Here is a 27,619-nt window from a genome sequence, read left to right on the forward strand (position 1 = left end):
CATCCTTGGTTTGAACTATAATCGTGTCCAATTGACTCCCTCTATTGGCTTTTGGATCCATTTTAATTGTATTACACAATGGGTTTTTTTCAGGCCTCGCAGCTTTATTGACACATGTCCCTCCCTCTCTCTCTCCCTCTCCCTCTCTCTACTGTTCGTTAGCAATAGTCCAGCTCACAAGTACTACCTGGCGGCCAGTCCCGTGAGCGGGGCCGTCTACCTGTCAGACACCAGCAGCAGGAAGGTGTTCAGGGTCAAGTCCCTGAACACGGTCAAAGACGTGGCCAAGAACCTGGAGCTGGTGGCGGGCACCGGCGACCAGTGTCTGCCCTACGACGACACCCGCTGCGGGGACGGTGGGAAGGCCGTGGAGGCCACACTCACAAACCCAAGAGGTATACCGCAGTTTGTCTCTAAGATGGAAGATGTGTATATAGCTTTATTTATTAGAGCATACCATATTTCCTCAAATGTGAACCGGTGGTCGAATAAAAACCGGACCTCTGATACACCGGGGGCGTGGTCAACACGAGCAAAAGCCTGCCTCATATACAGAGCGGGGGAAAACTGAACGGCGCTGCAGAGCTCTGCCTGGGAACAGCTCTGCAGCTCCACCAGAGCAATCTTTTCTCCAAACAAAGCAAATAAAAACAGTGGGTTTTTATTGTAGGTGTGATTAATTTACTCCGTTTCCTGCTGCTGCATAGCAGATCGCAGGATGCTTCTTGGGGCAAATGCCTGGCTCTGTGCACTGCCGCTCTGGGAAGCTCGGAAAACTGTAATTCCCCCCTTGGCTACCACCACAAGTGTGGCTTTTAAGGAAGCTACTGGCTCTCCCTCTTTTCACCATACATGTGTTTGCATGGCATGGCACCCAGACGGAAGTTTGATTCAAAATTCATACTAAAATATGATCAAATATACTTAAACAGAGGGAATTAGATTAGATAAAAGCCTGCCTCTAATAGAAGCCTGCTTCGAATAATGCTCCATTCACTATTTTAGGGAAAAGGGTATTTCAATCGAGGCCCTGGTTGTCATTCCCTTTACTATTGAGAAACGTACCGCTCTGCTGCAGCTTCTCACTGTGCTTCAAAGACGTTCAATCTCCCTTTGGAAAGGGGGAAACTCATCATCGTCGCACGTCTCAGTGTATTTTCTTAAACATTCTTTAACAACTGTATCTTATGTTTGTATCTCGTGTCTCACGTGACGCAGATGTAGAGCTGATTTGAGGTGTCGATAAGAGTCAATAAAACACAGAGAAACGTAACGGAAAAAAAAATGTTGCCAACCATTTTTTGAACCGGAGTGAGAAGCTGCAGCAGAGCGTCACCTTTCCAGTACTGAGCTTTATCGTCTGAGGTCGTCCCGTTGACATTAAGCTCCTCTTTGAGAACAAACTCCATTCATTAATAAAAGCTCAAATGCAATACGGCAGCGAGCCACAAAATGACTTTTCACGCCACACCTCTCTGAGCTGACCCTGAGACGGAACCTTGAGACGCTCTGTTGTTTAAAGGAAAGGGTCGGAGAAAGAGACCGGATGCGACTTTGAAAAGGGAGCGTTTATGTAAGCTGGAGGCCGGCGTGGACGAGCGGGTGAAGCGCTGCGGCGGGCGGAGGGGAAGTGCCTTTTTTCTCTGGAGCTCTGAAGAGTTGGGGATCGATGCGCTCTCGGTTTTTGCACGCGGCCTTCTATCTTCACAGCTGGTGCTTGGGTCCTTTCGTTTCTTTTCTTCCCTTCCTCCCCTCTCAGCCTTTCTTTACCCTGTTGAGTCCGCGTTTGGACGGCGCATTAGTCACAAGATCACGTGGCGGCTCCCTGTCCTCCGCAGGGAGGGCGGGCGGCGTGAGTCACATGTCTCGAAATAACGCTGGAGTCTCACTGCACCCAGCGCCGTGCAGAGGGTAGGACTGAGGCAGAAAAAAAAAAAAAAGCACAAAGCTCTTTGTTCCAACTCGATGATTTTCTAGTTCTGGGCGTGATTTTTTTTCGGGGTGGTCGCGCTGCAGCACCGTGGCTGTCATCGATACCTGCGTGCGAGTGGAAGATGCAAATCTGCCTCAGTGCCATCCCGATCGGCCAGGTCGGGTTTCATCGAGTCTTTTCCAGAAGGTGCGTGGGCGTCGGAGCCTCGAATCGCATCGGCAATTTTCAACGGCCAATGAGATCGGGCGGAGCCAGAGAAAGAGGGGAATGGGCGGGTGTGGATTTCCGAAATGAAGGAGCCACTTGGGGAATAGCGTCGGTGTGGAGTGTCAGCGCAGCCGCGGCGGCGAGCCTGTGCCCCGCGAGCCTGCGCCCGGCGTCCATGTTTGTCTCGGTGTCAAAAAATCGCGAGATACTTCGCCTTTGACAAATATTTTGGGGAAGATCCGTTCTGCCGAGCGCCCGCTCCGTCTGTTCTCCGTCTTTGGATTGGCTCTCTCCAAAGACCCAGGTTGTGGTGTGTGTGTGCAGACCGCCCCGATCCCTCTGTTCATTGTCGCTGCCGGTTGACATGAATGAATTGCATAACGTGGACCTTGAGTTCTGATCCGGACCTTGAGTTCTGTGCCGTCTGGTTGCCGCGCAAGGCCGTGGCAGCAGAGGAGGAATGCGGCTTTCCCACGTCCAACACTTGGCAATCAAAGCAAAATGCAGATCGATACGTTTTCATCTGTTTTCGACGCCTCCGCTCCGCTATCGACAGGAGAATTCATTTCCGCCAATTATATTTCATCATCATGATTTGTCCTTAATTGCCCCAATCCTTTCCCGTCTGCGTAAGTAATTCAGATGATGAACAAGGTGAATAAGGGGAATCATTTTTTGTTTCTTTTTCCTCCTCCCCCGCCGGCAGGCATCACTGTGGACAAGCACGGCGTCCTCTTCTTCGTGGACGGAACCATGATCCGCCGAATCGACCAGAACGGCATCATCTCCACTCTGCTGGGCTTCAACGACCTCACCTCCGCCCGGCCGCTCAGCTGTGACTCTGTGATGGACATCTCTCAGGTGTGACCTCTGTCCCCCCCCCCTGTCCTAAACAGCGTCTCATTAAACACGTCATGAATTAAACAATCAAATTATCTCATATATTTTCTCGTCAAGATATTGACAAATACCTGGATTCCCTCACGGTTCCCTGCAGAGTCACGCTCACTGGTCCCTCTCTTCTCCAGTTTGTGGATTAGATGTTCGACTCGTCAGTTCCTTCTGTATAATCATCATCACGTCAATGTAAAAATATTTTATTTGACAAAATGTTGACGAACAACATTTTGTTTGGGTGGGCGTCAGGCTTCGACGGCAGGCTCACAAGGCCGTCCGGGGCTCTCGACGTGGAGGGCTTTGACCCTGTTTGTGTTTTTCACTGTATCCCACTCTGGGCGTGTGCCAGGCCGTTTTCCCCCGCCTGGTAACGATGCCATCTGCATTTTGGATGAATGTGTCTGGCAGTGGATTTCTCTGAGTGGAAAGAAAGGCCAAACCGCAGCCCGGGGGCATTGAGCATTGATTCGATTTGCAATTTTGCACGCTGAACACCGTTGGATTGTTTTTACAAAGTCACTCTCGGCCGCTGCGGTTGGTCAGAAGTGAGCCGGGCTGAGGGCTGCCGCTGTAATTGGCCAGAGAGATTAGGAATCCGGATCCAAAGGCCCCGAGTACAGCTGTGCTGCTCTGGAGAACCGCGGCGTTTTCTAACGGCTACGAGCAAACAAACAAACAAAAAAAAAAAAAACGACCATATATCCGCCGGTCGCTCCAGTGGCCTACAGCCGCAGGGGTGTGAGGAGGGTGACCTTTGACCTTACACACCCCAAACCCGACATGCGTACATGACACACATTCACACGGACGCACTCGTGGACACGGACAGCGGACGGCCTCGGCCGACTGAGCCCCCCGGCAAGGACGTTGGGGTCACCCCCCCCCACCCGGGTCAGTGACTCCCAGACTGAGACGACCAGACCCAGTTCCACATGACGCCACTAGATGTTCTATATTTCTAATATAGAATGTGATGAATACCATAGAATAGGTTTCTGTAAGAAAGTAGACTATACCGCTTGGTTGACCTGTAACTTGTAACTTGTAACGAGTCCCTGTCGTTCACAATGGTTCATATCTTTTTTCATTATAATATTATCTGCCAGTGCAGGGCTGAGGGGGAGAACACAATGGCCCCAGGCTCCCTGAAACAAACGTGACGTGGTCAAAGTGACGTCAGGAGCCTCTCCACCGCCGTGCTTGCATCCCCCCCAAAAGAGGTTCACTAGGAGGAGGAGCAGGAGGAGGAGGAGGAGGAGAAGGTGGAGGAGGAGGAGGGGGAGGAGGAGGAGGTGCAGGTGGAGGAGAAGGAGTAGGGGGAGCAGATGGTGGAGGAGGTGGAAGGGGAGGAGAAGGACTAGGAGGAGGAGCAGGGGGAGGGGGAGGAAGGGGAGCAGGTGGAGGTGGAGGAGGAGGAGGAGGAGGAGGTGGAGGTGGAGGAGGAGTTTCCAGCAGCGGCTGCTGTGTGTGGAGTAAATAAAGCTTTAAGACAAAAGGCATGAATGTGAATACATTGAAAAAATACATACATATATATAAAGATATGTATACAGGGATGGTGGCTCAGGAGGTAGAGCTGGTGGTCTAGTGATCTAAAGGTTGCTGGTTGGATCCCAGGCTCCTCCTGCTAGCATGCTGTAGTGTCCTTGAGCAATACACTTAACCCCTCATTGCTCCTGATGGCTGCGTCCGTCGGTGTTTGAACAATTGTAAGTCGCTTTGGATAAAAGCATCTGATCAATGAAATGTAATGTAATGTCTATATTTTCAATTTATTCATATTCATGTATATAATATATTCTATATATATATGCAGTATATATGTGTGTGTGAAAATATATATATATGTACATGAATATACTCTGTATATATATATATATATATATATATATATATATATATATATATATATATATATATATACGTATATATACATACAGTATATACTATATATATATACATACAGTATATACTGTATATATATATACATACAGTATATACTGTATATATATACATACAGTATATACTGTATATAAGATACTACTTTATTCATCGTCAGGGGGTAATTCAGGTTTTACAGCAGCAGAAATTGACACATCAGTGCAAATCAAATGAGAGATTAAAAAAATAAAAGCATAATATGATATTTATTAATGATTATTTTCTATTATACATGATACATAATATTTATTATGTATATATTCAGTTTAATGTGTTTTGTCAGTGTGATTGCGAAGCGGCCCCGAGGGCGGCTCGCGCGCCGGGCGCCAACGGGCGCCGCGTGGGGACCCATGTATTCAGAGGGGAGTGAAGACCCCAGCCGCCCCCTATCCAGATTCCGGGCCCCTGGGGACCTCTGCCCACCCCCTCCGCCCCTGTGGACGCCGGCCCCCCCAGCTCCACGACAGACGGGCTGCGGCTCCACAACGATGACAAATCGCGGCGGCTCTGACAGGGACACTCAGACAGTAAAAAGCATTCATAAAAAATTCATGGGGGGGTGCGCGCAGCACTTCAACCCCCCGAGCCCCCCGCCCCCACGCCTCCCGTGATAACACCCCGCCTCTTTCGTCGACTGGGGGATGGAGGAGGGAGGGGAGGGGGGAGGGGTCATTGATGATCTTTAAAATTCTCCTCTGTCCCGCTCCATGCCATCTGCGGCGTAAACTTCCCGTTTGACTTTCCAGATTCCATATGCTGGTCAGTTTAGCTTTATTATTTAATTCATCCACGCAACGCAATCTGCTTTCCCGTGTCATTGCGTGGAAGGCGGAGTGTTTTTGACCTCCCTCCGGGTTTTTTTTTTTTTTTTACCTTCTCAAGGTTCTATACTTTTCCGAATACTGTACCTGCTGTACTCTCATCACATTATGTGTCTGCGCGACAGTCACCCCGAGTCTTCAAGTCGTCTCTCCGCCCCGCTGCTGGATCCCCACTCGTATTAAAGGAAAAAGCATGACTTGAAAAAAATATATATATATATATATTTTTTTTTTACTTCAAGGGCGTTGGAAGCTTCAGAGGGACTTCATCAAGGCCCTTGTGACAATGACGTTGGGTTCAAATCTGAGAGGGGCTTCAAACAGAATGATGGATTACTTTGATTCCGACAGGCGTCACCATGATAAGAACAGAGATGAAGCAGACAGTTATTACACCAGAGGAGTTCTGCACAGAGATAGAAAACAATTATAGTAATAATGATCTTAATTATCACAATAATAATAATAATAATAATAATAATCATAATAGTAACCTTTATTTGTATAGCATACTCAACAGAGATAGAAAACAATTAAGATAATGATCATAAATATAAATACACAGGGTCTGGTTTAGTCATGTTGGGTACGTATTACAGGTTTCCGTGGTTCCGTAAATCCACACAGAAGGAAGCTTCCTCCTTGGACGATATGGCCGAGAATGTTATCACGATTATTTTTTTTATATTGATCGATGTCGATAATTATCACGATATATATTGAATATTAATAATGATGCTCAACAGTTTTATGTGTTTATGTGTTCATGGCTTTACGTTAAACACTGATAAAATAACGTTTATAATATATAAATATATATTATATACATTTAAATATATAATATAATCATCATTGTTGTCTGAGAACCGTCTGAAAGGTTACTGAATCTGGGCTCTGTGATTACATGCCTGAACGTTTGGAGCAGACCGAGGGACTCTCTCCGACCGTGTCAGACCAGAGGTCACTGAAAGTCGCAGGTTCTTTCTTTTATCGCCCTCCTCTGGCGGGAATGGGGGCCGCGCCCGGCTCGGGGTGGGAGGAGGGCGAGTTCCAGTTCTAGTTGGTGTCTGAGGAAGCTCCCTCGTCCCCGCTGCGCGCTGTCCTGCCGGAGAGCACCATCGTGTCACACGGTTGTTTCTCTGCTCTGTACGATTGGCTGTTTGTGTCACATGGATGTTTCTCTGCTGTGTGATTGGCTGTTTGAGTCACATGGTTGTTTCTCTGCTCTGTACGATTGGTTGTTCATGTCACATGGTTGTTTCTCTGCTCTGGACAATTGGCTGTTGGTCGAGGAAAACAGTCTCTGTATCGAAATTAAATCTCATAAATTTCTCATCGTTATCGTGGAATATTTTATCGTGAAAATGAGTTTTATCCCCCAGCCCTTGTTGCTCCATGGTTCTTAGAACCTCTGCGGTGCCAAAACGCCTCCTGTGACCGATTATAGTTTCCAGGGTTTTGTGAAACGCAGGACGATCTACAGTTTTTTTCGAGTTTCCGTTAAACGCAGCATCTGCTTGGATTGTCATGTGTACACATAGCAAACACTATGCAGTCCACAGGGAGCAGGGCGCTGGATGCCAATGAGTTCTGAGAGAGGAGCTTGGACTTATAAAACTTTGGATGATGATGTCACGAAGCGCCAGGCTCCTCCAACTCATCAAGTCACACAAGCGTTATTTTACTTACGGTAAAATTGCAACAGTTTTTCACTAATTTCTTATCCAAATGTACATCGATATTGATCAAACTCAAACTACAAGACGTCTGAGACCTCACGGTTCTAACGAGACCTCAACCATGTCTGTGTGTACTGTGTACTTTTATCCCAAAAAACACCCTAATAATAATAATAATAATAATGATAATAATAATAATAATGATAATAATAATAATAATAATAATAATGATAATGATGCATTTTATAAAGAATAAGGAGATATGTAATTCTCAAGTTGACGTTGAAGGATCTCCGTCGCTCCTCAGTGATCGATTCACTTCTCTACTTTCATGGTGCAGCTGTGCAGGCCTCAAACCTCCTCGCTTCATGTATCGTTCGCGTTAGATCTGCAGCTCGTCACATTCAGGGTTTTTATGGGTGTTTTTATTTTCCGCTGGCGGCCCGGGGGCCCGGGGCTCGGTGCCCCACCGGCAGCTGGCCCCAACTGCACAAAGTGGGGGGGTGGGATGGGGTTGGTGCTTTTGGGACGGCTTCCCGTGGAAAAAGGGCCTCATCAGTCAGAGAGGGGTGAAAACCTCCTCACAGCCCCCACCCCCTCCGAGCCGCTCCACACTGCGCCTCATGAAATATTTAAGTGGCGATGTTGACAAGGAATAGGTTTTAAAGAAATTGGAAAATCTCCCTCTTCGTTCCCCGGGAAAACCCATTTTCTTCCCACAGAAAGGAGGCGTGGGTGGTGGGGCAGCCTCTGGTTTGTTGTGTGCGGCCAAAGATACGTCTCCCCTTACAAAGCTCCTCCGCGGTGTGGCGCAGAGCCGGGCGCTTCGGGGCGGGCGGAGCCGCGCGTGAATCCCTCTACTCCGCCACTCGCTGTGGAGCGGCCAGTCGCTCGTCGGGGGCCGCCGCTGATCCACGGCAACCGGCGAGGACGGCCGGTGCGTGCTCATTGGTTTTGGCTGCAAGGGTCGCGTCGGGGTGAAGACGAGCGGCTGCCACATTAAGGATTTTATATATTTCATATTTCATATTTGTTTTCCACGACACAACACAGTCCATTAAAATGCGGAGCCGCTGGCAGGAAGTAGGGTTTAATGTGATAACCGTGAGTTATTCTGCCACTTATTGGGCAGAAGCGAAACTTTCAAATCCGCGAGTCGAGCGCTTCATTGAAAACATTATTTATTTGTTTGATTATTGACTCAGTCGTTGTGTAATCACTGTCACTCGGAGATCTCCTCAAAAGAATTCACTCGTGTCACTCCGCGGCGCGAGTTCCGTCTCAAGCAGCTTGTAATCATCTGCCGTCGTCTTCTGAATTCCAAAACATGTCGTTCCGTGGAGTTTGTTTCCCTTTTTGAAGTTGACACCGGCAGTTAACCGGAGTCGTTCCCGAGCCGATCCGGAAGGTGTGGACGTGTGCATCGGAGATTACCCAAATCACGGTTATCGCAGGTCATTTCATCTGCTCGTGTTTCCGAGTGTCAGAACGAGGCCAGACGGACGCAGGGGCTGCTTTAATAATGGGTCACCCACAGTCTGAACCTGCCTTTGTCCTTTTTGGGGGAGTTAGAACCAGGTTTTATTCAGGCTCTCTTGTTGGCAATGATTGGGAGACCAATCATTTCCTCTTGTTAAAAGCCTCACGCATTATTTCCAGAACAATTGGTTATAATTCGGGAGGGCGCCCGGTAGGCAGGACTCTGGTGTCTGGAGTGTTTTCAAGGGCTCCGCCTCCCGTCGTCCCGTTCCTATAGAAGATGAATAACCCGAGCGGAAAGGACGGCTCCCGCGGGGGGGGGGTTGCTCCGGCACGGTCCAGACTCCTCATGAACAACGGCGGCCTCCCCGTTTTTCCCGGGCGGATCCGGTCGCTCTGACGGTCCTCTCTGCCCTCGCGCTGCTGTTATCGGCTTCGATCTGAGAAATCATGTTTTTGTGTTTCTCCTTTTAAAGGTACACAGGCTGCTATTTCCTGCCATATCAGATCATAATCTCTGTTGGTTTCCTGGCTCTGCTATAAAATATCCCACCTTTTTCACCGTCCCCTCCCATTTTTACAATCAGTTTTCAATGACTTTCTCGCCTTGAGGGACTGTGTCCCGTCTGATAAAATGAAAAATGTGTGGATCGATATCAGCATTTTTATTTTTTTTATTTTTTTTTTGGCCAAAAGCTGATATCTTTGGTGTGTGTGTGTGTGTGTGTGTGTGTGTGTGTGTGTGTGTGTGTGTGTGTGTGTGTGTGTGTGTGTGTGTGTGTGTGTGTGTGTGTGTGTGTGCGTGTGTGTCTGCCCTCTCAGGTGCGTCTGGAGTGGCCCACAGATCTGGCCGTCAGCCCGCTAGACAACTCTCTGTACGTACTGGACAACAACGTGGTGCTCCAGATCTCCGAAAACCACCAGGTCCGGATCGTGGCGGGCCGGCCCATGCACTGCCAGGTCCCCGGCATCGACCACTTCCTGATGAGCCGGGTGGCCATCCACGCCACCCTGGAGTCGGCCAACGCCCTCGCCGTGTCGCACAACGGCATTTTGTACATCGCCGAGTCGGACGAGAAGAAGATCAACCGCGTGCGGCGGGTGTCCACCAACGGGGAGATCTCCCTGGTCGCCGGGGCGCCCAGCGGCTGCGACTGCAAGAACGACGCCAACTGCGACTGCTACTCCGGGGACGAGGGCTACGCCAAGGACGCCAAGCTGAACGCGCCCTCCTCGCTGGCGGTGTCGCCCGACGGGGAGCTCTTCGTCGCCGACCTGGGCAACATCCGTATCCGCTTCGTGCGGCGCAACAAGCCCTACCTGAATCCGCTCAGCATGTACGAGGTCTCCTCCCCCATCAACGATGAGCTCTACCTGTTTGACTCCAACGGCAGCCACATCTACACCCAGAGCCTGACGACGGGAGACCACCTCTACAACCTGACCTACACGGGGGAGGGAGACCTGAGCAGCATCACCGACAAGAACAAGAACACGGTGACCATCAGACGCGACACCACGGGCATGCCCCTCTGGCTGATGGTGCCGGACGGACAGACCTTCTGGTTCACCATCGGCACCAACAATGCGCTCAAAACGGTCGCAGCCCAGGGGCAGGAGCTGGCGGTGATGACCTACCACGGAAGTTCGGGGCTCCTCGCGACAAAGACGAACGAAAATGGATGGACAACGTTTTACGAGTAAGTATAGCGTGACGTCTAATGCCTGTTTAGAAACAAAAAAAACACTAAGAAGCTGTCCTGGTCCCTCAAAGGTTGGCTATTTGTTCCAGAGATGGACTGCAACACCCCACTCACCTCCTACATCCAGCATCGCCTTTTTCTATGTTCTCTCCTGGAGGACGGCAGTGCTCAGCGCCCAAACTGTGATCTGAGACACCGCCAGCTGTGATCTGAGACTACGCAAACTGCGTGTCGTGCGGCGTTGCTATTTACACATATTAAAACGAGGTATTATTCATAGATTTGGTGCAAAATTGGTCCCTCTCTATGCAAATGAGCCTCGTTGGAAAAAAGGTCCAATTCACAAACACTGGCACTAATAGCCCCACCCAGTTAGAGTGGAATGATGTCCGTCTGTGCCTCTCTCCGCACGCACAGCGGGGCCAAGGAGCCCCCCCCCAGTCACACAGACACACACACACACACACACACACACACACACACAGATAGACACACACACACACACACACACACACACACACACAGATAGACACACACACACACACACACACACACACACAGATAGACACACACACACACACACACACGAAGACACACACAGACACACACACACACACACACACAGATAGACACACACACACACACACACACACACACACACGAAAACACACACAGACACACACACGAAGACAGACACACACACACACAAAGACACACACAGACACACACACACACACACACAGATAGACACACACACACACACACAGACACACACACACACAAAAACACACACAGACACACACACACACACGAAAACACACACACACACACACACACGAAGACACACACACAGACACACACTGACACACGAAGACACACACACAGACACACACACAAAGACACACACACAGACACACACACAGACACACACAGACACACACTCAAAGACACACACAGACACACACACACAGACACACACACAAAGACACACACACAGACATACGAAGACACACACAGGCACACACACACACACACGAAGACACACACACAGACACACACACACAGACACACACACACACAAAGACACACACACAGACACACACACACACACACGAAGACACACACACAGACACACACAGACACACGAAGACACACACAGACACACACACGCACACACATGAAGACACACACACACACACACACACACAGACACAGACACACACAGACACACACACAAAGACACACACAGACACACACACACAGACACACACACAAAGACACACACACAGACATACGAAGACACACACAGACACACACACACGAAGACACACACACAGACACACACAGACACACGAAGACACACACAGACACACACACGCACACACATGAAGACACCCACACATACACACACACACACACACACACACACACACACACACACACAGACACACAGACATGGAGTCCTGTTGGGGTTTGCCGCGTCTCCCTTGGATGTTTGGCCTAATGAGTCTCGAAACCCAAATTTCCATTTTTTTCAAACCCTAATTGGCGCTGGGGGGTGGGTGGGTGGGGGGGTTCCGGTGCTATAGCCCCGACAGGATTTGGCACGGCACCCAGCAGCACCCCCAAAATTCCTTCGAGTTTTACATTTGCATTGAACACTTTTAATCCAAATAAATACCGACATATATTTATATTTATTTAAGACTTAAAAGGCGTTTGGCTGGTGAAACAGGCGAACAGGTGGCGCCGCTGCCTGTTTCCCGTGTCTGCAGATCAATTCCAGTGTGTTTCTATTATTTCAAATATATTTATTTTACTCCTCTTCTTTACAACAGACATGTATGTCGGGGCTTAATACTCCTGCCGGAGCCCCTCAGCAGGGCACTGGCAAACAAGCTGGAGTCGGGCCCCCGGGCGCCGCACTGCTGGCGGCTGTTTTCCCCAGAGCCACTAATAAAGTACAACAAATAAATAATTGAACGCAACAAAAAAAGAAAAAGGCCCCGTGTGCCTCCTCCCCGCGTCGGGCTCCGTGGAGCCGTCGATTACTCCCTGATTACACTTTGTGAATGTGGCCCCTGATTTGAGTGTTTTCCGCACACACGGGCCGCCCGCTCACGCCTGGATGTGTGTGTCACTCAGAATACCAGACCTGCGGAATTATGGGGTGTAATCCTATTTGCCGTTATCATACAAAATGGGATTACTGGATGATATGTTGCTCATCTTTAGCCCCTCGCCTGCAGTGACACGCTGCGGAGCGTCGCTCGTCGTCCCCGACACATGGCGGTTGGCGAGCAAACGGCAGAATGCTGAGGCGGCTGGGGTGGCCCCCGCGCCGCCGAGCGCCGGGGGGACCCGCAGTGAGTGCTGCGCCGGAGCGGGGCCTCCCGCCCCGGCGCGGTCGCCGGCGGTGATGGGAGGCGTCTCCGCTTGGGCGGGCGTCTGTTACACCTCACCGGAGGAGTGTAACACCCCCGCACGCATTATGGGATGCTCTGTTTAATGGGAGCAGACGTTGGTCGACCCCTGTTTGAGTTGGTTGTCACCCGAGAGGGGGGAAGGAAACAGACGATACAGTAACAACCACACCGAGGCGGTCATGCCTAGAGATCCGGTGAAGGCGGAGTGAGTCGCCGAAACCCGACGGGTGCTTGAAAGTCTTTTGAATTTGTATTCCCTTTGAATTTTCCGTGAGGGAAGCAGGTGTTCCCTCAGCGCTGGAGCGAACCACTCTCTATTAGGGGCCGCCAGAAAAGAGGGTGGCTGTAGTAGGATACGCGTACTGGACACGGCAGTGGACCCTTTGAGTCGCGCCTCGGATGCTACAACGGGAGATGGGGTGGGAGGAGGCCCCAGAGGGTGGATGCTGCCGTAGCTGGACTTTTCGGTTGGAGGCGGACGCGGGGTGAGGAGTCCAGGCTCCCTGCTTCCGCTTCTTCAACTTGACGTCTTCGGTCCCGAGGCGACGCGCGGGAGGCCCGAGTGCGGCAGGGGGATTTGTTCCTTCAATTCCTAAATGAATCCCGAGGCCCACATCGTTCCATTCGCCTTTTCAAAAAAGCATCTGACTGTTCAAATGGATGATTCATCCAGGGAATAAACACTCGGGCAGATACGAGACGCTTCCCGTCTCTGTCCTCGTTTTGTCTCTCGGCAAATAACGCTTAATATTTACCTGCGACCCCCCGTCCCTGGTTCATTCAGACACAATAAAAACTCTCTCTCGCATAATTAGCCGTGAAGGTCATTCCGCCACCTTGGGGTCGGAGCCGTAATTTGCCTCCGTCGGAAGCAGAAAGGCGCGGCCATTTATCTCCTCGCGCCGAAGTTCCTGGCGTTCCTCCGCAAATTAATTAATGCTGCGCTTCAGTCTCTGAGCCTATAGACGGAATATCATTTTCGCCCAAATACAGAAACGGGAGCACAAAGGGCGGGGAGCCGAGCGCGGGAGACATCTGCTCTCCGGCCCGAGCGCCGTAACCCCTGGCAAACCCGTCTGCTCCGGCATTCGCTGAACGCACAGATGCTCCGGTGACCCCGCGATGTTTTTGGTGGTGATGATAAGAGCTCGCGCTTGAGGGTTACTGTAAATCTATTAATTCTTGTGAAGGCCGTTTAATTGTTCTTCTCCCTTGTAATTAGCCAGACAGAAACGCTGCTGTTTAGTCACAAAAGCCGCCACTGCCGGCGCCGTCTCTCTCACGCAGTTAAATTAATAGATCAAAAATATTACATTGATTTTGGTTGTTAAAACAATCGCGGGCAAGCGTTGAAACAATTCCACAACATGGTCCCCATGGGCTTTCCTTTTCTCCTTCCTCCGCAATCATCAGTCAAACTCGTAGCCGCGCCCCGAGGCGCTGAAAAGGGAACGCGGAAATATGAGATTGTGAGTAATATTAATGCGGCGGAGCTGAGGGCGGGCGCACCGCGGGGGGGACGCCGATGCAGAGCGGACGGGCCCATTGTCGCAACCCGGCGTGAAAGGTCACGGAGCGAGCGCGTGACGCCGGGGCGGTGCCGTCTAAATGGACTGGTAGGCATCTCAGGGAGGCGGGAAATCGCAAGTCCTCCGCCGCTGGCCCGCTCCCCGCCGCGCGCCGCCCCACTCGACCACAGAATGCAAGCTAAACGGCGGCGGACCGGAGGCGGGGCAGAGCCATTAGGGTCTGGCCGGCGGAGCCCCAGGAACCGCTCCGCCCTCCAGGCCCTAATTGAGACGGAGAGAGCCGCGGCATCGCTCCCAGAATGAGATTGCATTCTGCGCGGGGAGGCGCTTTGTAGGGCGGCGGCGGCGGCGGCGGCGGCGGCGGCGGCGGCGGCGGCGGCGCGGGAAGACCTGTCTTCCCTCTTTTCCCTCCTCGCTGACACAGTGGGAACAGTGATGATGGGGGCAGTCAGCCGGCAGCTTTTCAAACGTTTCATTGAGAGTGTTGAAGATGAGATATGGTGGAACCCTATTCATCCTTCGGGGGGGATTCTAGAAATGCGTTCGGGAGGTGGCACGATACGGAGGGTATGGAAATGTAGATCAAAAATGTAGAATCAAGAGGATAAAACATCCACACAGTCTATTCAGGAAACAAAGATAATGTACATAATATTAAAGCAATGCATCAAATCCAAGAACACATACATTTGGAACATGTGACATGTGGACAGAGGCTCGCTGAAAACAAGGTGCTCAGGGCTTTTGACAAAGGAAGGTTATGTTGATAAGATTAACACTGGAGCACTATCAAGAGCAATCAAGATAAAATGTTCTCTGCTGTTTAGAATTTCCTGGGGCGGAGGAACCCGCTCCGCCGTTGGGATCAGATAGCGTTTATCTCCACAAGACCGTCCCTTGCCCACGGTGCTCCGTATTGAAAAAAACGTTGAGACGGCCACTCACAGGAAATATCCGTAAACTGGCCCCCGCCGTCTCTTTTATTAGAGGCTTTATTATGTCGGGCTGCAACATCGATGAAGACCTTTTCCGATCCGTAGTTGTGGCGCAGATAATAAAAAAAAATAATAAATGTCCCCATTCTAAGTCATGTTCAGCGGCTCTTGTTCCGAAACACCGACGAGCTGCAGGATCTCAGATTGCACCACGCCCGCTGTGCTCTCAGGGAGAAAAATGAGCCAATCTGGCAGCTTGGCGCCGCGCGAGGGGCCGGCTGAATGGCGGCCGGCAGAAGACGCTGCGTCTCTCGCGGGACTCGCCCCCGGCCACCGCCCCGATTCCCTGCACTGCCTCGTGCTGTCGGGCGATATCACTAATCTAAGATAATAAGCGCACTCAGTAGCCGCGGCGCCATGCAGTGTACTTCCGCCCCAGCGCAGAAGGCTGCGTGGCGACCGTTAACCGTCAGTCAGCTCCCGTTTTTGAGCTCCCGGGGCCTCCTTCCCAGGCTCCCGCCTCACGTCCCTGTGCCCGCGGTTGCAGGTACGACGCTTACGGCCGCCTGACCAACGTCACCTACCCGACGGGGCGGGTGAGCAGCTACCGCACGGACTCGGACAGCTCCGTCCGCACCCGGGCCGAGGGCTCCAGCAAGGAGGACATCACGGTCACTACCAACCTGTCGGCGTCCGGGACGTTCTACACGCTCATGCAGGGTGAGTCTGAGCTTTAATATTATTATCAGCTTTTTACTTTGGCTTCACTGTGTCAAACTTTGTTTTATTTTAGACGCTGTTTGCGTTTCTGTTTGCATTTCTTTTTTTGTTGTTTTCCGTTTGACGAGCTCTCGGCCGCTTGTTCAACTCAAGGCCGAAGAACTGGACTATATTCACTATCTGAATACACCAAGCTGGTTGGTTATGGTGCCATCTAGTGGATTTGTTTATGTGCTGTTGGACACGCCAATCAAGGAGAAAAGAACATACATAACATAAATATATATGTATATATACTCTATGTCTATACATAGATTTATTGATACATGTACTTCTCACCTAACGACAGAGTACCGTTCCTAGCACCAGGTCGTTTAGTAAATTGGTCGATAAGGGACGACCTGTGTTATTTCACTTTAAGGGGGCGTGGCTGGTATATTCAGTGTAGCCAGTATATATAGTGTATATAGTTTATATAGTGTATATAGTATATATAATGTATATAGTGTATATAGTATATATAGTAAAGTTTATATAGTGTATATAGTATATATTGTCTATATAGTATATATAGTGTATATAGTTTATATAGTATACGTAGTAAATATAGTATATATAGTGTATATAGTATATATAGTTTATATAGCAGATACAGTAGATAAAGTATATACAGTGTATATAGTAAATATAGTATATGTAGTGTATATAGTATATATAGTTTATATATATAGTGTATTGTACACTGTATTGTACACAGTGTACATTACAGACTGGTCAGAGAGCTGGCCCTAAGTCTGAACAGTGGTTAAACAGGTAGGTCATTAAGTGAGGAGTACCTGTATATATGTTTATATTTACATATATATATATATATATCATAGACACATTGCATTTCACATGAGACTATTTTAATAGCAATTGTGAGCTATTTAATGCATTTACTTATTTTCTTTCATGATTATCATGATAATCATAGGGAATCTTATCAATTCAAAGCCCCATGTAATGTTGTGATAAGTATATGACAATAAAAAGTATGATCTGAGACACAAGCTTTTTCTAATAAATCCATATTTTAGTCTGAAATGCAAGGAAAGTATATTTCCCGAGCACATGTCACACTTGAAGCTCAATTCAAAGACATTATATCAAAGCACGGAAGAAATGAAATTATAGAGATAAAATGATGAGAACGGACCTGCACATTTAAATATGGCGGCAAAGAAATAGCACTGAAAGACCAGACCATAATAACCGTGGTTTGTAAACTGCAGCTCGTCCCATGTTCACAAGTGGTAGTGGGGGTCTCCGCTCAAAGAAGGTCAGAAGGCCGGGCGTGACGTGTGGTTAATAACAGCTTCTCTGCAGCGACGCTTGTTTGTTTCTTCGTCCGCCGCGCGGGGCTGCACTCCGCCTCCCACTTACCCCTATGAAAACCCATCGATTTCCTGTCCTGAAACCCAATTCATAAAACAATGCCGCCTCCCCACGAGAGATGCCTCTAGATTTGGGATCCGCAATCAGACGCAGGGAAGGATGAGGTCGTCGCGCTCAGACCTGGCGCTTTGCGATGCGCCCTGAATTATTTGGCATTCTGATATCCTGCCTCATTGATCACCGCTTGGTCGCTTTGAACCCTGCAGCCCCCTCTCAGAGCCCCGCCCCCCCGAGACGGTAAAGATTTTCTTTCCACCCCGCCCCTAGCCCCGCCCCCCGGGGCTAAGATTTGAATTGAAGGAGCTCTCTTCCGCACGCACGCTAAGTCGACGGCGCCCTGCGAGGCGGCGGCGGCGGCAGGGGGGGGACCGACCCGGGCGTCGTACTGCGGCGCCGTGACCGGCGGTCACCCCGGCGCGGGTGACCTTGTCCCAGACATCTGCTCCCGGCAGGCCGCTCCCCCCGCTTGCCGCTCATTAATTCGCCTTTGTCCGCTTTGTAAACTCGCGGGCGGTTGACGGCTTGGCACGCGTCCGGTCGCTCCCTGTGCATCGTGGCGCCGTCCCGCATCACGGCTCTGTAACTCTGCGAGAGGGGGAAAAAAAACGTGGCGGGGATTTTTAATTATTATTATTTATTTTTTTTGTTTCGTTTTTTCTATCGAGCGAGCGCTGCTGCTCGGTTTGCTCTTTGCAGAGGAGGAAAACGTCGAGTTCAGAAAGTACAAGGAACGGAAAGTCAACAAATCCACATTGTTGACTCAAAGTCCCCGAGTGCGATTTCACTTTCTGCAGCCGGATTTTCCACCGCTGTCGTGGTTCGCTTCTGTGTGGATGAGGACGGAGTTCATGTCGACCCCCACGGGGCGGGGCTCTCTGCCGCCATGAGAGGAAAGTCCCCGTTCAGCGGTATTTCTGAGGCTGATCTGGCCCTGAAGAGCGCAGCCGCCCCGCAGGGCCCTTTGGCCCCCCGAAGGCGTCCGTCTGATGGACGGAGGCGAGGGGGGGCCCCCCCCAGGCGGCGTTTCTCTGGTTCCCGGCACCGGAACGCATCCCCGGGCCCTTCTCTCGATAAAGCAAACAAAAAAATCCATCTTCCTGAACGGCGTCTGCTCCGTGAAAAACATAAAGATGTGAAAAGCCGAAATGTCACGGCCACTTACATCTGACATTTCACCGCAAGCAATTTGGCGTGCGTGTGTTTAATCGTCCTTCCACTTGTTCGTGCCTTTGTTTTGGTTTTCGTCGCCGTTCTCGGTCGGACAAAGTCGGCTTATTGACGCGCCGGCTGACGAGTCATTATTTTTGGGCAGTTGTTAATGGCGAGCACCGTGGGAGAGGGGGGCTCTCTGATGGATGCTGCGGAGAAGCCGGGCGGAAACATCAGTCACCGGGCCCGACCCGGAACATGGCGTCGTCGTCACCTGCGGCGGAAGACGGGCCCGGGATTCATCCCCCCTCCCCCGCGCGTGGACGTGTGTGTTTCACCCTGACGGCTCTGTGGCCACGGGCGATCTCGCTGCTTTGATAGCTTCCGTTCCGCCCCTTCCTCAGGGCGACCGGGACAGCTGTAAAACTTTACTTTACCAGCGCCGAGACGCCGCTCGCTATTCATTTCCGTTGTCGTAGACCCAACGCGAGCGCCGCTGGAAGTCAGATACATTACAGTACTGTATGTCTGTTTCACATTGATACTTTCATGTGTGCATGTATGTATATATATATTTATATATATACATATATATATATTTATATATATATATATATATATATATATATATATACAGTATATACCGTACATTAAGTGGACGTCATTTTTGATTACGGTTGGCGTGTTGAAATACCAAGTTACCAATATTTATAGATTGGAATAATCTATATTCTGTAATTTGCTTGGGATAATTCAACAATAATAATTTAGTAATAATATAATAGTTATAGTAATAATAATAATAATAGTTTTTTTTCTTTATTATTATTATTATTATTATTATTATTATTATCGCTATCTAAATGTCCTCTATTTATGTCAAATTTTAAATGGGACCTATTTAGCTTTTCCTTATTTTCTGTCATAAATACAATGTTCCAATGTGGGATGTTCGTATCAGACGAGGCCAAAGTGTCAAATAATGAGGTAAAGTAACGACAAAGTAATGGCTGTGAACAAAGCGCTCAGGATTCCGACCGCTCTGAACGCACCGTTTCCAAAGGGTTTTTCTGCTCTCTGCAGGATGTCTTTATATGGTCATCTGCTCCATCCCATCCGCTGTGCGTTTCTCCAAACAAAACCAATAAAAACAGTGTTTTTATTGCAGATGCATTCATTTATTTAATTTTTTTTTCCGACGTTCACACGAAACAAAGTCCTCGCGTGTGAGAGTCGCGGTGCGTCCGTGTCACGGGCTTGGAGCACGACGACAAAAATCACAGCAAACTTTTTAATGAGGCCTCGTAGATCTAACATGACGGATGATTCAGCAACTGGATTGATTATCCCTCAAATTTGTTCAGAAACAGGTTTTGGTGGACTGATGAGGTGAAATCAGTTGAAAGTTACCGACTAAAATACAAGAGAACCCGGAAGCCATGCTCACACCCCATTGGCTCGCAGAACTCGGGGCCTCAGGAGGATGGTTCTACGCGCGGAAAAAGCCCTTTTTAGCACAGGGTGGATTGCATGCACGTTAGAATGGCTCGAATGCATCATCTTAGTGTTTTTTCAGCAAAGAAAATTCAAAACATGTTGGGGACCTCAGAGTTGTATGTTGTATATGAAAGGTCTTATTGTATATGAAATGATTATACTACTACAACTACTACTACTACTACTACTACTACTAATACTACTACTACTAATAATAATAATAATAAAAATAATGAAAAATAATAATAACAATTATTATTATTATTCATATTATTATTATTGTTGTTATTATTGTTATTATTATTATACAGGATATACGTGTGCGTGTGTGATACTCACTTTGTCCTGCGTACCTCTCCTCAGAACAAGTGAGGAACAGCTACTACATCGGCCTGGACGGCTCCCTGCGGCTGGTCCTGGCCAATGGCATGGAGGTTTCCCTGCACACAGAGCCCCACCTGCTGGCTGGCACCGTCAACCCCACCGTCAGCAAGAGGAACGTCACGCTGGCCATCGACAACGGCCTCAACCTGGTGGAGTGGAGGCAGCGGAAGGAGCAGGCCCGCGGCCAGGTCACCGTGTACGGACGCCGGCTGAGGGTAAGGACCGTAACTGCGTCAGCACATCGCATGAACTCCCGGATGATTTCGGCTCATATCACCTTATCTTTATCACATGGATGTGTGGCCCCGCCCCTCAGTGACTGTGGGTTCCACAATGTCCGTCTGTCATCAATCCTGATTCAGAAAGTATTCTGTTGTTTTTGTGTTACCTGACATACGGTGGCACAAAGCTCTTTAGGGATTCTTCCTTTTGATACGATACTGTAGGAAGGCCTTCAATAATGAGAGCAGACACGACACACCGCGCAGAGAGCCTGTTCGAGATGAGGAAGGAGTCATCGTTGCGTCCCTTCTGGCCCTTTTAATGCAGCCTGATATCGACGTTTTGACTCCTACGTGCCCTTGCGCAGGGTTCTGGGTAAAAGGCGAAAACAAAGGCAAGGTCCGGGATAAAGGAGCGCCATCTTCAATTTCAGGGGCCCCCGTCAAAGCTCGGTCGAGGCAATAACAGAACCAATCAATCTGAATGACCTAGTTGGCGAACGGCCTCAGAGAGTTAACCCGGCGGTGGAAAGGCGACAGAAACTCCCTTTCTTCTTCTTCTTCTTCGTCTTCTTCTTCTTCTTCTTCTTCTTCGTCTTCTTCTTCTTCTTCTTCTTCTTCTTTTATTTATTTTTATTTTTTTCTTCACACGGTGGAAAAGAACAGAGAGATCTCACTTCAGGATAAGACAGAACGGCCCTGGGTTCGGGTTCGGCGCCGCACCCGGTCGATGACGCCCGGCCGTGGTCCACGCTCTGAGCCGCCCCTCTCCCCGCGCAGCGGGGCGGTGTCTTTGCTTAAGTCGCGGCGCGGCGGGCTCGGTGCGTCGCCACCGCCACGGAGCTGCCACTTTGTCTGTGGCGGGCTGCTCGTTTAACGCCCCCCCCCCCCCCACCCCCCCCCCCCACCCCCCGTTTTGAAGCGGAGCCTCTAATGTGTGTTGCAGACAATGGCCCCGGGGGGGGGATTGGAAATGGGAGCAGTGTAATGGCGAGAACGGAGGGAATGAACAGAGTCATCGAGCGACCTTGAGTGGCGTGTCGAGTGATATTACGTGGGTGGCTGGGTGAGTGGGTGGCGGCGGGACGGGGGGACGGGGGAGGGACGGGGGGAGATTGAGATGGAGGGGGGGGGGGGCTGTCTGTTGCATTTCAGTCAGTTTGTCGTCCGTCCGCTGGCTTGGCGTGCACGTGATCGCGTGCGCGTGGTTAGCCCCCCCAAACGAAATGGGCCAGAGACTGCTCCGCCCACCACGGTGACACGTGCCGCCAGGGGCCTGGCAGTACCCCCCCCCCCTCCCCCCGGCCGGGGGAGGAGCGGTGATTTACAGCGCCGGGGTGCTTGACGACGGCTCCTCGCCATGGAAACGGGGCCGGCTGTCAGCCGGAGCCGTTTGTAAATGAAATAGGAGAATCTCTGGCGGAGCCGGGATCCTGAGCGTGGAGGAGGGGGCTGATGGGAGCGGCTGGGAGCTCGCTTCCCTGGCAGCGTCTCCTTCAAGGCAATCTCACTTTTTTAAGCTCAGCCTTATTTTTGGATCATTGGGGGTCAAGCAGAGAGTGACTGGCAGGGTCTTTCGAATCGATCCATTATGGGTCAATCTCCCCCGCGTGCCAAATCCATTCCCTCCAAGATATTACGGCTCCCACCACTTGGCTGGGCTCCAGCGGAACGAAAAACAAGGTTTAGGTTAAAACAGAGCGCTCCCTCGTCGCTCATGCCGATTGATAAACGGATCGATCTTTCGGCAGAATTTTGGAACGACTAAAAAGCGGGAAGGTGTCCTTTTCGGGGGGGGGGGGGCGTGTCTCACTCGAGGGGCATTTTAATTGAACCGGGAAGACCCGCCGAACTGTGACTCCCTCTCTCGCTTTGCCGCAAATCTCCTTGAGATCGGCCCGACGGAGGCGGCGTCCAATTTAAAACGGTTCTCCGCTGGGTGGGTGCTGCAGTCCTCCGGGGAGCTGTCGCCGGCTTCCCCCGGCCGAGCGGACCTCCGCTGAACCGCGTCCCCAGGTGGTCCGGCGTTTCCCCCGGTGCGGGGCGGTCCAGTAACAGCCCCCCCGACAATGAAATGTAAAAAATGAAGGTCGGCGCAACGTGTGCAGAAGACAGGCGCTTCACCCTGGCGCCGGCAGCCTTTCAGCTCCCTGGGCGGATGTTTTGCCCATGAAATGCGGATTTCACTGAACCACAGCCGACGGCTTTCGACACACCGGCGGCCACGCCTCTCTGTTTCCCCGTGACATTCCGCACGGAGGGAGAACCGTTGACGCCGCGGGTTGCTCGGCGGTTCACGAGGTACACGGGGAAGAAAATACTTTTTTTTTTTTTTTTTTTTTCTTTTCTCACTCCCCGACGCGGTAACGGACCCTTGAGGAGACTCTGCTTGCGGCGTTTCCATGTCCGCGTTCCTCTTCAACGGAAAACCCTAAAGGAACAACCGACATTTCTGGATGGTTGTGGTATGGTCTGCATCTACCTTCCTTCGACCTCCTGCTACATGACGGCACGTCGTTGGAAACCGCAGACTGTGCTGTGGTTTGTGCTCGTTAGCTCCACGTCAGAACAGCCTCCGATGAATTTGGTCTTTTTTTTTGGGGGGGGGGGGGATAAACGGAGACTATATGAGGAGAATGTGCGGGGTGAGCTCCCCTGGGGAGAGCGGTCAGGGCGACGCCCCTCAAGCTGCTCCGCAGGGGTCCTCCCAAACGGCGGCCACTTGTTGCCGTAATGGCGACGGTAACAACCGTCCCCCTCGTCTTTCTTCGTCATTTATCACTTCCCTCCTTCGCCCGCAGACTTTGCACAGATGCTGCTCTTTTTTTAGGACCAGATGTCGGAGCCTCCGAGCCTGCCGTTACGGCTAAGGCGACAAAATCCCAACGGCCGCGACGTGAAACATACGGAGCCCGACCGGCGGTTTCCCAACGATGCGGCAGGGATCAAATCACGGATTTTATCGTTTATTAGCTCAACTTTCCATCGACATCACAACGAAAATGTTTCCTTCAAAGCTTCCATAGCTTCCGTCTCTTTAGGGGACTTGAGCTCTTTCGCAATCTTTTGCCCTCAGTGTAAAGTAATCCCCTCAATTAGGTTTCGTCGACCTTAATTGCCTCTGGTGTAATTGTCCCTTCCGCACACACACGCGCGCGCGCGCACACACACCACCCAGCGTGGTGCTGGAGCTCCTCCAGCACCACGCTCTCGGGCTGTTTTAAGACGTCCTGATGCCGTGCCAAACACTGCGCCCGGCCAAGTGCTGGCATACCTGGAGAGAACCCATGGAGATAATCACAGCGGCCGAATGAAGGAGATGGAGATGCAGCCCAGATCGTTTTTTTGGTTGTTTTTTTTTTGTGCGTGCACGCCGGCAGGGGTGTGTGTGTTAGTGTGTGTGTTAGTGTGTGTGTTAGTGTGTGTGTTAGTGTGGGTTAGTGTGTGTGTTAGTGTGTGTGTTAGTGTGTGTGTTATTGTGTGTTACTGTGTGTGTTGGTGGTTTGTTGGGGGGGGAGAGTAATTAAAGTCTGAGACTTATTCCACAAAAGTTCCAAAAAGAAAAAAAAGAAATAAAATAAATCAGCCAGATGGCGTTGGAAGACTTCCCTCCCTGTCCTGGATAAGACCCCGTCTCCGCCCCGAGCTTCCCATTTCTTACCCGCCCGCCGGGTGACCAAACCGGAGGGGGATTTGCACAGTGAAGAGCTGTGGTACAAGCAGCGGGAGGTCCCTGCGTCTCTGCCGCACGCGAGGGGGCCTCTCCACCTCGTCCCCGCGGCGCCGCCGACTCCTCCCCCGCGACTAAAGATGAGGAGCGCTGTTGTTTGCGACGCTCCCCAAACGTGCCTAGACGCGTCCGCAGAGACCCGTCGGACTCGTCATTGCGCTCCTTCCACGGGGACGTAACTCTCATCAAAGTCCGGTCGGAGCTCGGCGTCCGTGCTCCCGCGGCTGAAAGTGAAGCTCCATCTTTTTAATGATACCTTTTATTTGTCGGTTACAAATGCGTGAGTGTGAATCTCTACCGAATTGCACATCCCAAGCTACCGTAATGACAGTAAAATACACAAATGTAGTAATAGTGTAATGTTAGTTATGTGTTGGTGTAATGGTTGTAGTAATGTTCGTTCTGCGTCCAGGGACCCGGGGAAGCGGGCCCGCCGGCCCCCTCCCCGAGAGCCGGCGGGCCCCCGTCCGAATCGAAACGGGGGCCGACTGCGCGGTGTCTGGCAGACAATGCCCGCGGCGTTTGAGTCCGTCGCCTCGCGCTGGAGCGGAATTGATTCCGCCCCCCCCCCCCCCCTATTTTCCAATTTACGGAAATGGCTAAATAAAAATGAGAGTCATCGTTGGCCGGTAATTCTTTTGTGTAAGCGCTGTGAATGAATTTAAGGATCGATGCGCCTCTAAGATTTCCTCCCACGATAGCGGGGTGAAGGTTTAAACAGGCATGAAGTATCGTCACTGTCACAGTCGCATGACTTCATTAACTTCCCAAGGTACCACTAGAGTTCCCCTGTGATTAAGAAATAAAATTGAAATACAAATGTTAGGATTATATTCTATTTAAAGATTAGAGGGCCTGATCAGAGAAACTGTAAAAAAAAAAATGTTTTTTAAGTAATCCGTACAAGCAAGAACATCCAGAAAATTAATAAATCCATCTTTTCCTTTTTCCTTTTTTTTTTTTTTTACGAATTGACCAGTCTAGAATTTGGGGAAAGTGATTATTCAGGTGAGAAAATGTCTTTAATCTTATTTACGAAAGATAAAAGCTGATACAGTGGTACCTGGACTTACGACCGCATCTACTTCCCACTCATCCAAGACACCAGCAGCCGGCTGCTCCAAGGTACAAGTGTGGAAATTTGCAGTTGGCGCGTCGGCGGCCAGTCAGCAGCCAGTCATTAGTCAGTCAGCAGCCAGTCAGCAGCCAGTCAGCAGCCAGTCAGCAGCCAGTCAGCAGTCAGTCAGCAGCCAGTCATTAGTCAGTCAGCAGCCAGTCATTAGTCAGTCAGCAGCCAGTCAGCAGCCAGTCAGCAGTCAGTCAGCAGCCAGTCATTAGTCAGTCAGCAGCCAGTCAGCAGCCAGTCAGCAGTCAGTCAGCAGCCAGTCAGCAGCCAGTCAGCAGTCAGTCAGCGGTCAGTCAGCAGTCAGTCAGCAGCCAGTCAGCAGTCAGTCAGCAGTCAGTCAGTCAGCAGCCAGTCAGCAGCCAGTCAGCAGTCAGTCAGCGGTCAGTCAGCAGTCAGTCAGCAGCCAGTCAGCAGTCAGTCAGCGGTCAGTCAGCAGTCAGTCAGCAGCCAGTCAGCAGTCAGTCAGCAGTCAGTCAGTCAGCAGCCAGTCAGCAGCCAGTCAGCAGTCAGTCAGCGGTCAGTCAGCAGTCAGTCAGCAGTCAGTCAGCAGTCAGTCAGCAGTCAGTCAGTCAGCAGTCAGTCAGCAGTCAGTCAGCGGGCGACCTACTTGGTGTGTGCACGTAGTTGGTGGCTTATGGATATTTTTTTCATATTTACTGTGTTTGTGTGTTTTGTTTCTTTTCACCCTTCATGATGTCATCATTCATAGGGGAAAAATTGCTTCGCCCTACGACTGTTTTAACACACGACCGTTCTTACAGAACCAATTACACTCGTAAGTCGAGCTGCCACTGTACCTGGAATTTCTTCAATGAATGAATTAACTTTGTAAAGACAGAGGCAGTCTCACAATCAGTCTCTTAAAACAATGTTTTAAGACTTTTTCCTAGTTTTAAGAAAATTTGAAAAGTCGCTTGATCTCACCCGACGGGGAAATGGAACCTTGCTCTGGTCGTCTCCGACATGTTGTTTTAACCTCGAGGCTTCCTGCTTTTGGGTCCTCCAGGTTCACAACAGGAACCTCCTGTCCTTGGACTTCGACCGCATCACCAGGACGGAGAAGGTCTACGACGACCACCGCAAGTTCACGCTGAGGATCCACTACGACCACGCGGGCCGGCCCACGCTGTGGGCGCCGAGCAGCCGCCTCAACGGCGTCAACGTCACCTACTCCCCCGGGGGCCACGTGGCCGGCATCCAGCGGGGAACCATGTCGGTGCGCATGGAGTACGACCACAACGGCAGGATCTCCTCCCAGATCTTTGCGGACGGAAAGTCCTGGAGCTACACTTACCTGGAAAAGGTCATTTAGTCCCAAAGGACTGTCCATGTGCTCCTTTCACTTTTCAACTGTTTATATTATAATTACAATTTTGTTGTCTGATAGACAGACAGACAGACAGACAGACAGACAGACAGACAGACAGGCAGGCAGACAGGCAGGCAGGCAGGCAGGCAGATAGACAGACAGACATACATAGAGATAGATAGATGGATAGATAGATAGATAGATAGATAGATAGATAGATAGATAGATAGACAGACAGACAGACAGACAGACAGATATTGACAGACAGACAGATAGAGGTAGATAGATAGATAGACAGATAGATAGATAGATAGATAGATAGACAGACAGATAGATAGATAGATGGACGAACGGACAGACAGACAGATAGAAACTTAGAATCAATTGAAGTCGTGAATCCAGTCTTAACATGTAAAGCAGCTGCAGTGGCTGCAGGTTGAGGCTGTTGGACCCTGTTTGCACTTTCCAGTGAATCAGGAAAAATGGAACTGGAGGG

General features: G+C 50.4%; 1 protein-coding gene across 2 annotated transcripts in view; it reads left to right on the forward strand.

The window, feature by feature from the left end:
- tenm4 (teneurin transmembrane protein 4) overlaps positions 1-27,619 on the forward strand; it is a gene marked incomplete at its 5' end in the record, with an annotated part of 153,900 nt that overhangs the window by 114,374 nt on the left and 11,907 nt on the right. For both annotated transcript variants that reach the window (XM_080006450.1, XM_080006451.1), the window contains 6 exons: positions 163-395; positions 2,847-3,001; positions 9,780-10,657; positions 16,098-16,270; positions 20,717-20,952; positions 26,821-27,117. In XM_080006450.1, the coding sequence (XP_079862576.1) occupies positions 163-395; positions 2,847-3,001; positions 9,780-10,657; positions 16,098-16,270; positions 20,717-20,952; positions 26,821-27,117 (1,972 nt within the window). The remainder of the gene's footprint in view (positions 1-162; positions 396-2,846; positions 3,002-9,779; positions 10,658-16,097; positions 16,271-20,716; positions 20,953-26,820; positions 27,118-27,619) is intronic.

This window comes from Zeus faber, assembly GCF_960531495.2.
Source record: "Zeus faber genome assembly, chromosome: 9".
NCBI lineage: Eukaryota > Metazoa > Chordata > Actinopteri > Zeiformes > Zeidae > Zeus > Zeus faber.